This window comes from Anabrus simplex, chromosome 4 (genome assembly GCF_040414725.1).
Source record: "Anabrus simplex isolate iqAnaSimp1 chromosome 4, ASM4041472v1, whole genome shotgun sequence".
NCBI classification, from domain to species: Eukaryota; Metazoa; Arthropoda; class Insecta; order Orthoptera; family Tettigoniidae; genus Anabrus; species Anabrus simplex.
This window is the reverse complement of record NC_090268.1, coordinates 231,969,525-231,982,253: the sequence shown is the minus strand read 5'-3', so window position 1 is coordinate 231,982,253 and position 12,729 is coordinate 231,969,525. Positions and strand designations below refer to the sequence as shown.

Here is a 12,729-nt window from a genome sequence, read left to right as displayed (position 1 = left end):
CACGGGGCCCTTAGCTGAGTCTTGGCATTGCTTCCACTTACTTGTGCCAGGCTCCTCAATTTCGTCTATCCTGTCCGACCTCCCTTGGTCAACTCTTGTTCTTTTCCGACCCCGACGGTATTATCCCCCTGTGGGTGGGGGCGGTAGAATAACACCCACGGTATCCCCTGCCTGTCGTGAGAGGCGACTAAAAGGGACGACCAAGGGATGATTGAATTAGAACCATGAAACTACTTTTGATTCGTACCATCACGCGGGGAGGTTGCCTGTACTTGCGAGTAGTACCACTATATTAGGTACAAAATAGGTTTCTAATTAGTAGCAGCAGAGAGAGGTTCACTGTAGGTTTCCAGTACCCATGTGAGCAACACCATGGGTCTAGGCGTTGCCTGTGAGTTGTACCACTATATGAGCGGCGCCGTGAGTCTGCGTTGCCTGCGCTTAGTACCCACTATGTGAGGAACACCACGGGATTACCCTCGCCCGTGATTAGTACACCTAGGTGAGGAACACCATCGGTTTGCGTTGCCTATGTGTGGCGCCATTATGTGAGAAACACCATAGGTCTGCGTTACCTGTACGACGTCCAATACTTGTGAGTAGTACCATCATATGTGGAACACCGTGAGTCTACGCTACTTTTGATTAGTACCCCAACATGACAAATACCATGGTTCTACTTTACTAGCGATATGTACTATTATGATGGGTCGTTGACCTGGATTTTGGACCCCTTTTAGACAACAAGCATCATCATCATCATCATCATCATCATCATCATCATCATCATCATCATCAGGATTGTGCTTTAGAAATGGTCCTTTGGTTGGTAATGCTGTTTCTTTTTGGTAGTTTTTGGGTAGGATCCACTGATTGTTTTGGGTTCATGCCCATCCATTCATTCTTCATGCCATTTTTTATTTTGGTCAGTGGATGATTTAAAACTTTTGTTTTGTCATTTCATTTCGTACCGTCAGGGGCGGATGACCTAGATGTTAGTCCCCTTAAAACAACAAACATCATCATAATCAGTTCTGGTTGATTTTGAGGAGGTGCAAGCCGGCGACGGCAGCAGCGAGAATACACTGCGTGATTAACTCTACAGGTATGGTTGCGTGTTGGGACATCTGGGTGTAGAGTGATCCTGATTGCAATGTCCACATTTAGGAGTCTTGGCGGTACACTGAATGGTGGTATGATTCTTGTAGATGAGATAACGCTCACACCGGATGGTTTGTGGAGATGGGACACGAGATGGTTCCACTTTACGGTGGTGTCTAAGTATGGAGACTCCGCTGGCCAAGACACGTTCGACATCTTCGGGCGATGGCAGAGAGATTATTGTTTCTTCTGTAATAGACGGTCAACACCTCGAATTACACAGCTGAGAAGGCGGTAGCATGGTGGGAAGGGGGGAGTTTTGATGGGTTGAGGTGGAAGCAGTTGAAAAAGAATACTTGATCCAAGTTGGTGAGCTCATAATGCAGTGGTGAGTTCAGTGGCCGCGGTGTCCCCATTAACTTGAATGACGACTTCAGTTGTTGTTCGTCGGATGTCTGCTATATCCTCACGGTGAATATTAAATCTGAGCAGGGTGGAGAAAATGGCGTGGGGAGATTGGAACTCGGGGAGAGGGTTGGAGAGTAGAAATGAATGAGTTCCTGACGGGGTAGGTTGGAGAAGATGGGAATGATTGATGGGTTGTCTTGTGCGGAATGCGGAAGAAAGTTCGGGTGGTGAGGGGCTGGTGTTGGTGGTGCGGGTGGTGGTAGAATTGGGAGGGATGGGCTGACGGCGGCTGCGAACTTGTAATGTCTGTCGATGGTGCAGGTTCCGGGTCCAAAGCAAGGCGTCGTGAAGTTAGTTCTTTCTAGACTGTGGAGAAAACCTCTTAAACTGGAATTGAACTCTAGTGTATTGTCTCCCAGCGGAGCAGGTGTCATGGGAAGAAATCTGGCATGGTGGTCAGGAGCTGCGAAAGTAAATATTACGGTCGAGTGGTTAGCTGTCGCGGCTGTTTGACTTAAGTCAGTGGCGGCGTTGGTGGTGGTGGTAGTTGCTGTAGTGGTGACTGGACAATAAGATGAATAGCGATACATGACGGAGATTGATTTTACGGGAGTCTGAGGAAATACGGTATTGCTGACGATGGGCTCGCCCTGAGCTGATACCTCTCGGATTTTCTTCTGTCCACCTGGTCAGAACACTGCGTGCCTGAGTTACGTTGTAGAAAAACCGTTGGACGGCGAAGGACGTGTGGGTTTAGAGAGGTTGGCCCGATATCTCGGGGCTTCTTTCGCTGATGCATTAAATGAGATAATCTCTCCAAAATACTGAAATTGAATGCAACGATTGATTTTTTTAATTATTATTATTATTATTTTTTTCATATTTGGTGCCCAGAAATGCGGTGATATTATGGCGGTGAGTTTGTTTCTGTCAAAAGAGTTCTGGAGACCTACAGCTTCAGCTGCTTCTTGTAATGTTTCAACCTGGTGAATTAATCGTTCGGTTCCTTGGCTGAATTGTCAGCGCGTATTGGCCTTCGGATCATAGGCCCCCGGTTCAATTCCCAGCCGGTTCAGAGATTTTAGCCACGTTTAGTTAGCTTATTTCGCCTTGGTGGCGATCCTAGATAATTGGGAAAAGGGCGAGGAAAAAATTTCACTTTCCTTGTCTTTTAATTAGCAGGGTGGATGTCGGGTACGATGACCTGTTAACGATAGTCGTAGGGCTGTTTGCCACTGTATCTGCAGTATATATCAAACAGAAAGTCTTTACCAAGTTGATAAATTGTGGTCAGAGTGCAGTGGGTTTTTGACGCCTGTAATTGGTCAACAGGATGACGTGGCCCTGTCCTGTCTGGGACCTTCACAAGAATAATAAATGGAGCTGGGAGCTCCATGTGTTTGCTTGGAAACAGCGAGCTCTCACATCGATCTAGTTGAGTGTACAAGTTGCGGCGCGGTCGCTTAAAGGAGATGGCAGCTCTTCCGGGCTCATACTCTTTATTGGGAGCGACCGAATTTTAACTAGTGATGCCTACAGTTAGATGATAGCCGTGCGGGATGGGTCGAACTCGGATAAGCGCAGATCTCCTCAAGGGTTTTCCTGACGCGTTCCAACCCCTGGTGCTCAAGTTCCAAACATAAAGATGATCAAGATTGCATATGCACTTATAAGCATCACTGTAAAAATATGTTTTACCCAGACAAGTACCCGTCTAGAAACACTGAAGACTACTCCTTAGCTACTACAAAATCACAACTGTTAGAAATTAATTGTGAGGAAAGCAATGACAAATTACTTCACGCCTCTACTTGCCTAGTTTCATTGTGGCACCGCCATCGGTTGTTGCGGTTTCCCTACAACTGTATAACTTTTGATAGTGGTATCTGATGATGATGATGATGATGATGATTATTATTATTATTATTATTATTATTATTATTATTATTATTATTATTATTATTATTAGGAATTGCGGATGAAGACTGTCGTGATAGAGACCAATTCAGGAAAATACTTTTCAACATAAAAGTTCTTGTTGAAGAAAAGAAAGAGCGCAGAGGGGGAAGATGGACTGAAGAGACTGAAGAGAGAAGAGCGCAATATTCTGAAAGAATGAAGGCACTGTGGAGAAAGAGGAAGGAAGAAGGGATGATAAGAAGGAAGTGAAGTGGTATTCGCGTGGTCCTAAGTTTGGCCGGTTCGCAAGAAAGAAATATTATTATTATTATTATTATTATTATTATTATTATTATTATTATTATTATTATTATTATTATGTGCGTATGGACCCAATGGATCACGCAAAACTCTAACGATTCTGTTTTCTGAGTTGCCAAACAGCTCTCATCCTTTCTCCGTAGATCCTTTTTCGTTCTTCTGTCCACTTTGCTCCAGTCTTCTTTTTCATTTCTTTCTCTGGTTGCACTTTCCATCCATTAATTTTTTTCCTATAAAGGTTTCTGTCCGCGGTGTCATTTGAGTTCATCTGGGCTTTTTCCATATCCTTCTTCACTTCCAGTACCCATGGAATATTTTTTAGATGTTCTTCGTAGGTGAGAATCTTGTGTGTCAGTCTACTTGCCGGCAGTCTGCGGACGTTCCCATGAAATTTCAGACGTCTTTTGCGGATGTCTGCTGCAATATTGTAAAGCTCTTCTGTCACTTTGCGTGACCTCAGTCTATATCCATCTTCTGTTTTTCGGGGACCGAGAATTTTCCTCAGGATTCTTCTTTTAAAATATTTTCTAGGTCACCTTTCCCATTTAGTGTAAGGGTCTCGCTGGCACATAAGACTTCGGGCTTGATTACTGTATTATATATAGTGTCTGATCTTTGCATTGCTGGACAAGCACTTTTTATTGTATATGTTGTGAACCCTACCGTAAGCTTTCCGAAATTTTTGTAGGCAAAATTTCTGGGCAGCCTTCTCGCCTCCCGTTGGTTCAAGTATTTCTCCCAAGTACTCGGTTGAATTGCCCATATGTCGTGTTCAAATTTTGGATGTCAAGTTTTGAGCAGAAGAACTTAGTCTTTTCAAAGGAAATTTCTAGGCCAACCTTTCCAGCACATTCGCTAAGGGTTTCAATTTGTTTAACGGCTGTGACTACATCATCTGTCAGTATGGCCAGGTCATCTACAAAAGCGAGGCATGATATCTCAATACCGTCTTTGTGTCGTCCTAGTCGTATGGTGCGCCAGTATCCCATGCCTTTCAATTATTATTATTATTATTATTATTATTATTATTATTATTATTATTATTATTATTATTATTATTATTATTATTATTATTAAAGTGACTTTGTCTCAGTAATTGCTGGGAAATCTTTGAATGATAGGCCCTGCAGCCAGGCAGTTGGAGTGACAGATGAGGCAATACAGTGCCTTAAAAGACTCTGTATATATTGTAAATATGTAATACTGTATATGTATTACATTTTCTTGTCATATGCTAAATAATATGGCCTCAGCTACTGTTGGGCGACATTTTGATTTTAGGCCATTTAGACTGCCTTTGTGTTAACTGAATCATTCCCTTCCAAAAGGGCCTCAATCTGAGCAACAATGGCTGACAACATTGTTTTCAAACAGGCTAGAGTTCAGGACTGATGCTGTTTTGACATGGAACGAGACATTCAACATGGCAGTTCACACATAAATATCTCTGAGACTGTTGCCCTTTTGTTGTAGAATAATGTGACAACCCATGAAGTGCCTTTTCCTGTAGATAACTCATTGGACTGAGGCCGTTTTGGAAAGGAGCGATTTAATTTCGATGATCCCTCTTACTCTACCAGTTGGCAGGGAAATGGATCTCTGTTGGGCAATCTATGGCTGAGTTTTAATTAATTGTATGGGATAGACACCAGATGTGTCTCCAGACATCTCGTCTTAAATTTTAAGCAGAAGGAGTGTCTTCACTTGTCAAACACTCTGTAAATATAAACTGTGATATGCTGTAATGCCCAAGAAATACAGAACTGTAGTACTTGTGGAGAGAGAAAAAATACCCGAATCCTATGGCTTTACAGCCCGGATGGGCTTTGGCCTACCAAGAGACTGCTGTCCATCACTAAGGCCTGCAGATTACTAAGAGACACAGTGAGCACGTGTCTTCTGGTCATTATTCTTAGCTTTCTAGAGTGGGGCTGCTACCTCTCCATCAGTTAGTTCCTCACAACAACATTAGTTAAGTGGACCTCGAACCAGCCCTCAGATCCAGGTAAAATTCTGGCTGGGAAATGGAACCAGGGCCTCCAGATAAGGGGCAGGCTTGCTACCCCTACACCCAGGGCTAGCTAATTGTGGAGCAATGTGTCTATTTGGAATGATGCCTTTGTAATGTAAACCAAATAAAGAGCTTAATGTTCAAACTCGTTCCCTAAGCTGTGTTCTAGAACAGCTCATGTGTCAATACAGCTCTGTCAGTACTTGATGTGAAGTTGTTTTTGAAAATTTCTGCCAATATGTTCCTTTGTCTGTAAGATTTGACACATGAATTTAAATGAAGTGAAATGAAATGAAATGGCGTATGGTTTTTAGTGCTGGGAGTGTCTGAGGACAAGATCGGCTCGCCAGGCACAGGTCTTTTGATTTGATGCCCGTAGGCAACCAGCCCGTCGTGATGAGGATAAATTGATGATGAAGACGACACATACACCCAGCCCCTGTGCCAGTGGGATTAACCAATTATGGTTAAAATTCCCGACCCTGCCAGGAATCGACCCTGGGCCCGTATGACCAAAGGCCAGCATGCTAACCATTTAGACATGGAGCCGGACTAATTTAAATGATCTAGCTCCTCAACTTCTAACTTGAATGTCTTGGGTTTGAATCCTAATGACTTCAGTTTAGATTAGCATTAGGACCAGCCATTGGTGTCAGGAATAGTACATGATCTTAAACCACCAACAAAGAAGTAATCTTTGACTCGGCTGAGCTCATAGAGATATGAGAAGTGACAATAAAAAACAAATAGAAGTGAAATCTTGGAAGAATAACTAGAGAGTTGCATTTGATCTCTGAATACAGTTGAAGTAATGGAAAGTGAAAAAAACCCAACATGAACAGGAACTCATTTTTCTCCTTCTGTGTTTGTTCTGTGTTCCTCACCTTTTACAACCTGTATTTGTCTTTATGTCTGCTCCTTTTTCCTGTGTTCATGCATCTTTTTCATACCCGAAATTTCCTAATCAAGACTGATATAATTAGTTAAGTTGGTCTCTCAATGAGTATTGATGCCTGCCCTCCTCTTGAAACTGGGAAGCAAAAACAAGCTCATTGGGGATTAAGAAGAAATAGATGTAAAGTAACTGGGATTTAACGAGGAGAGAGCCCATCTATTTGAAGATGAGGGCACTGTGAAGATCCTTTTGTGTTTTCATGTTTCTTCTTGTCTCCTCTTTCTATTGCTCTTCCCACACCGACTTGTCATTGTGTTCATCCTATTGTGTGTTCCTCTCAATATTTCTCTCCTTCTGTATGTATGTATGTATATATATATGTATGTCCAGTTTAAGTCCAATTAGACCCCTAAACCTGCTGAACCAGGCAAGTTGGCCATGCGGTTAGGGGTGCACAGCTGTGAGCTTGCATCTGGGAGATACTGGGTTCGAATCTCACTATCGGCAGCTCTGAAGATGGTTTTCTGTAGTTTCCCATTTTCACACCAGGCAAATGCTGGGGCTGTACCTTAATTAAGGCCACTGCCATTTCCTTCCCACTCCTGGGCCCTTCTATTTCATCATTGCCAAAAGACCTATCTGTGTCGGTGTGACGTAAAGCAAATTGTAAAAAAAATGCTGAAGGATGTTTGCATTTAAGCACAGGTAGATACGGTTTAAAGGATATCATTTTGCTCATACAGTTTTTACTTTTAAAACTAATATTCTCATGAATAGTAACTAGGGTCTTGTTTGTTTTAGAATCTCATAGAGCTGGCCACAAATACTCCTCTGCAGGATGAATGTGTGACCCATGCACCAATGGAAATAGTGTCTCGTTTGTTGGCCGAGGTAAGTTTCTTTCATGTTCACATTACAACACAGCACATTTGCTTGAGTCATGGTGTCTTGTTTTCACTGATTGGTGTGCTGCTTCATGTTATGTTACTTCTAATAAAAACAAGTGAACATTTTAATTTCTTGCAGGACCAAATGTGGACGAATCGAGGAGAGAGTGAACAGCTGACAACAATATTAGCACCGCTACTAGACAACACAGCTCCCTCTGCGGAATTGTGTCGCTTCTTCTCCCAACACTGCGCTGCCCACCCCCGCTCTCCCTCTGTATTTGAGAGGCTCACACCAGTAGTACAACGCATTCTGAAGCACAACGTGGTTAGTACCGTACTTCAAAGAAAGCGATCAACAGATGATGAGAAAAAGAAAGATTACTTGTTAGAAACATATAAGTTTAATTGTTGATTGTTTTCTGTTGTCTTGGATCTATAATTCTATTTTGGAAATGTATTAAGAGGCTGATCCATGCATTATCATGGGCGCTATACAAAGCAGCTAGCAATAGGAAAGAATGCCTTTAAAGCCGAGGTTATGTATGACTGTAGTTTGATAACTACAATATAATTAAAAAAATTAATGTCGTAATGGTCCACCTTTCACTACTATAATATGCAATATTCTAAATTACATTAATTAGGGACTAGTTTCAGCCAGGGCTGGCCATCTTCAGCCTTAATGTAAAACATCTAATAACTAAACAACTGTACATGCACACAACTGACATAAATGAAATGAAAACAAATATATACAAATTGACATTAAAACCTGAGATGAAATTATGAGTAAATTTGAAAATAACTAGGTTCTAAATTCTTGCATCTTGAGTATGCTCATCAGCAGTTTTTAATGTCAATTTGTATATATTTGTTTTCATTTGATTTATGTCAATTGTGTGCTTGTACATTTGTTTAGTTATTAGATGTTTTACATTAAGGCTGAAGATGGCCAGCCCTGGCTGAAACTAGTCCCTAATTAATGTAATTTAGAATATTGCATATTACAGTATTGTAAGGTGGACTTTTACAACATTAATTATAATAATTATATTGTAATTACAATTCAATACGGATCAGAACCATGAAGTTTATATTCTATGTAGTTTGATAAGTCATGGCAACCATTTTATATCTTTTGATAAAGCACTGGCAATGTAAATCCACTACATATGTTTGAAGGCCACTGGAAGGTGCTTCTCAATGCTAGCACCAAGTTGGTTCTGGGTACAGGAGCACACAACTCTTGTGCATCTGCAAGGCTTGTCGTAAAATTTGGAACATTGTTGACACAGAAATATACATATGTGTGGATATTCCTGCACAGTCCAACACCTCTCATTTGTTAAGCACTTTTTGATGACTGTCACAGACACTTCTGTGTTCCACTCTGTGACAGTTTAATCATTGCTACAAGATTTTGTATGAAAACCTCAGCATTTTGATATGGCAAAGCCTTATCCCCCAGTGTGCCTGTTAGCTCTCCATGACACTAATGCAAATTTCTGCCAGAGAGAACTACAATTTTCACATGTGATCACCGTTCAACTTTACTTACATCCTTCTTGGAGCATGGTTGGTACCATACACTGTGCATCGTTAACTAGCCACCTATTGGTGGCATTCAGTAGTGTGTGACACAGGGTTTCAAATGTAAATATTTGTCTTACTGTGCTCCCGTATGTTTAGAAAATATAACATGGTTGCCATGACTTGTGAAATGACCTCTGCATAATCTATCAGTGTATGGCCTACGTTGGATGGTGTTAAATAAGACCTCACAGCTAATGAATTGAGAAGTGCATCCCAGAGTGTAATTCTTTCTCTGCAGATTTTAGAAGGTTAAAATAAATTTATCTATTGCCTTCTCTTCTTCCTGTTATTTGTTATTACCAATCTTGAGTGAAGTCAAAAATAGCCCTCACTCATGGCTTATTTACAAGTTTGGAACTTGCCACTTATTAAATTTGATTATACACAATATTTACAACAAAGAGCTATTAATATTCATACCTCTATGTAATAGTAAACTTCAAAACATTTGAAGTCTAGAAGGTCTAGCAAAAGTCTGAAGCAAAATTTCCAACAATACTTAGCATATTAAACAATAATAACAGTCCAATTAAAACATCAGACATAAAATTTGTAAGAATAATAAATCAAGGAAGTAGGGAAAATCAGATCAGATCCCCTATCTGTTGTTTTCCTAGCCTTTTCTTGAATGATTTCAAAGAAATTGGAAATTTATTGAACATTTCCCTTGGTAAGTTATTACAATATCTAACTCCCCTTCCTATAAACAAATATTTGCCCCAATTTTTCCTCTTGAATTCCAACTTTATCTTCATATTGTGATCTTTCCTACTTTTAAAGACACAACTCAAACTTATTCGTCTACTAATGTCATTCCACGCCATCTCTCCACTGACAGCTTGGAACCGCAGTGGCCTCCATGGTATGCACTGGCCATGCGTCTTGGTAGGTGTGCTATTTACCAACTGATGAGCCCAACTTAGCACATTGGGGCAAAATGCTGGCAACCAGGAATGAGTTAGCTGGAAAATTTGTAATATCCAATAACGGACCAACTATATTGGTATTATAAATTTACTCATTCAGGACAAATATTTCAGGTTTCCGATGGGAATCAACATCTATATCAACATACCACATAGTTGAGCAGCTCGTAGTCTTTCTCCCAAGTCTTGTGGTTAATGTTTGAGGAATATGCCAGTTCAGTTGAATGGACATGTATTGCAAGTGGATAATATTAGAACAGCTATGGTCTTGATAGAGAAATGGAAATTGAGATCAGCTATGGAGAGAAAATAATTAAAGTGGAAAGGTGTTGAGGATCAAGATTTATTTAATGATAGAGAGTATCCCCATGCTACATGGGAAACTGGAGATGGAAAATGACGATGGTAACTACAATTGACTACCAGCAGTCCTTTTGTTTTTTATTTTGTGAAGAGGGGCATGCAACATGATGCACCAGTACTGAGAAAGAACTGAAGACTACTAATGTACCAGCAGTGACAACGCAGGATAGATTGATTTGGTGCTGAATTTGAGGATACCTTGCCACAAATAATAATAATAATGATAATAATACACTTCATGAATGGTGTTGACGGCACCAGAAAATTACTGGTAAAGTAGCCAGCTCATTAAATGTTCATTAAACAACCCCTACATAATTTCCAAAACAATTAAATAATGATAACAATAAAGCTAAAAGTACAATTCAAAGTAGTCGGTGCCATCACTGGAATATTAGGGAGAGTTACCGAAAAACTAGCCAACTGGCCTCACGCCAATGATAGAGTATAACACCCTCGCTCTCCTTATTTAATTAGCAAGGAGAGAGGAGTTTTCCTTATATTCCTTGTATCAGCGTATGATTCCTTCAATTAACCTTTGATTTGGAGTAGGCCCTATACTTGTTATTTATGTTTGTGAGGCTATTTTGAATTTTGATTGTGGTATTCTGAATCATTTTGTTGTTCTATTATGTTTTCTACAAATCTCCAAATACTTACTTGATGTCCACAAACCATTCTTTGACTTCTAGATATTTCTGTATAATGGACATTTTTACGCCGGCCCCGTGGTGTAGGGGTAGCATGCCTGCTTCTTACGCGGAGGCCCCGGGTTCAATTCCCGGCAAGGTCAGGGATTTTTACCTGGACCTGAGAGCTGGATCGAGGTCCACTCAGTCTACGTGATTAGAATTGAGGAGGTATCTGACGGTGAGATAGCGGCCCCGGTTTAGAAAGCCGAGAATAATGACCGAGAGTATTCGTTGTGCTGACCACACAACACCTCGTAACTTGCAGGGCTTCGGACTGAGCAGCTGTCGCTTGGCAGACCATGGCCCTTCAAGGGCTGTAGTGCCATGGGGTTTGGTTTGGTTTGGTTGGACATTTTTATCTGTGGTCGTATATGATTGGACATTTTTGTAGTGGACTTCCTATACATTGGACATCGAGCTGTGGACAAATTGACCTGGAATACTTTCTTCTTATGAGTTCAATTCTGCTACACTATTATCATTTGTTTGCATTCATATTTAGGTCCCTCATATCATGTTCAATCTTATTTGACTTTATTCCTTCATTCAAAATTTCTCCTTTTGAACATTTTGAATTGCAAACATCTTCAATAAAAGTGTTTAATCTCTACATATGATAGTTCTAAATTGTTCGTGTACCTGGTTCAGTTTGCTAAGTATGCATTTTTCAGTTTAATGTGCCCTATCATGCTATTTCTTGTGGCAATAATTTAGCAAGACAAAAAAAGAAGTTCCAATTTTTTGGAGAGTAAAGTAAATCTTAAAAATATAAAACTTTAGTAGTTTTAAAGTTTAAAAATATTTCTAAAACAGTCACTGTTTTCTTTTTCTGCAGGATTTTGGGAAATCTCCTCACATGCGGCGGTTAGTACAAGATTATATATGTGCCCTACATTCACAGAATGCTGGTGATGAAGTCCTACGTCGATTTGTAACCAGGTATGTACATAAACACTGATTATTTGGTTTTACAAAAACCCTGTATATGCATTGATACAGTCCTATCATGTTTGATGGAGATAGCTATTCTGAGTTGTGAATGTTCACCAGGTATGAAACACCCACTCATTTCATTAAACCCTAGGAGTCTGCAGTTACGGGGGCTTTGCTGACATAGGTACTTATCATTCACTGACTAAATTATTAAAAGAGGATTTCATGCACTAGCTTAGTTCATTCTGAAATATTTATAAGCATAAAGAACAGGGGAGGTCCTTACACAGCAAGAGAGTACACATGGTACTTCTTCAGTTGACAAACAAAAAGACTTACCGTACTTAAAAGCCCATAGGATGAATATTCTGCGGTAGCTACAAAATGGCTATGCAAAAGCTGTAGTAGGAGCCATTCTTAATCCTTCCCACTGTCGTTCTCTATAATATATTAGAGTAAATTTTTATTATTTCATTTTAATATGCCACCCCTGCAGTCTAGGGGTAACAAGCCTGCCTCTTCCTAGGATTCAATTCCCAGCCAGGTCCGGGATTTTTGTCTAAATATCAGAGCTGAGAATTTAAAAAGAATGGTATATCTGTATCGGTTGTGTTTACAGTAACAAGGAAATGCTGTTTTTAATTTTCCGTGATGTCTGTCTGTCTGTCTGTCTGTCTGTCTGTCTGTCTGTCTGTCT

At 40.4% G+C, this 12,729-nt stretch overlaps 1 protein-coding gene across 2 annotated transcripts in view; it reads left to right on the top strand.

The window, feature by feature from the left end:
- The window catches only part of LOC136872601 (C-Maf-inducing protein), a 558,641-nt gene that overhangs the window by 501,991 nt on the left and 43,921 nt on the right, over positions 1-12,729 (top strand). For both annotated transcript variants that reach the window (XM_067146405.2, XM_067146404.2), the window contains 3 exons: positions 7,437-7,526; positions 7,662-7,850; positions 11,935-12,038. In XM_067146405.2, coding sequence (XP_067002506.2) covers positions 7,437-7,526; positions 7,662-7,850; positions 11,935-12,038 — 383 coding nt within the window. The remainder of the gene's footprint in view (positions 1-7,436; positions 7,527-7,661; positions 7,851-11,934; positions 12,039-12,729) is intronic.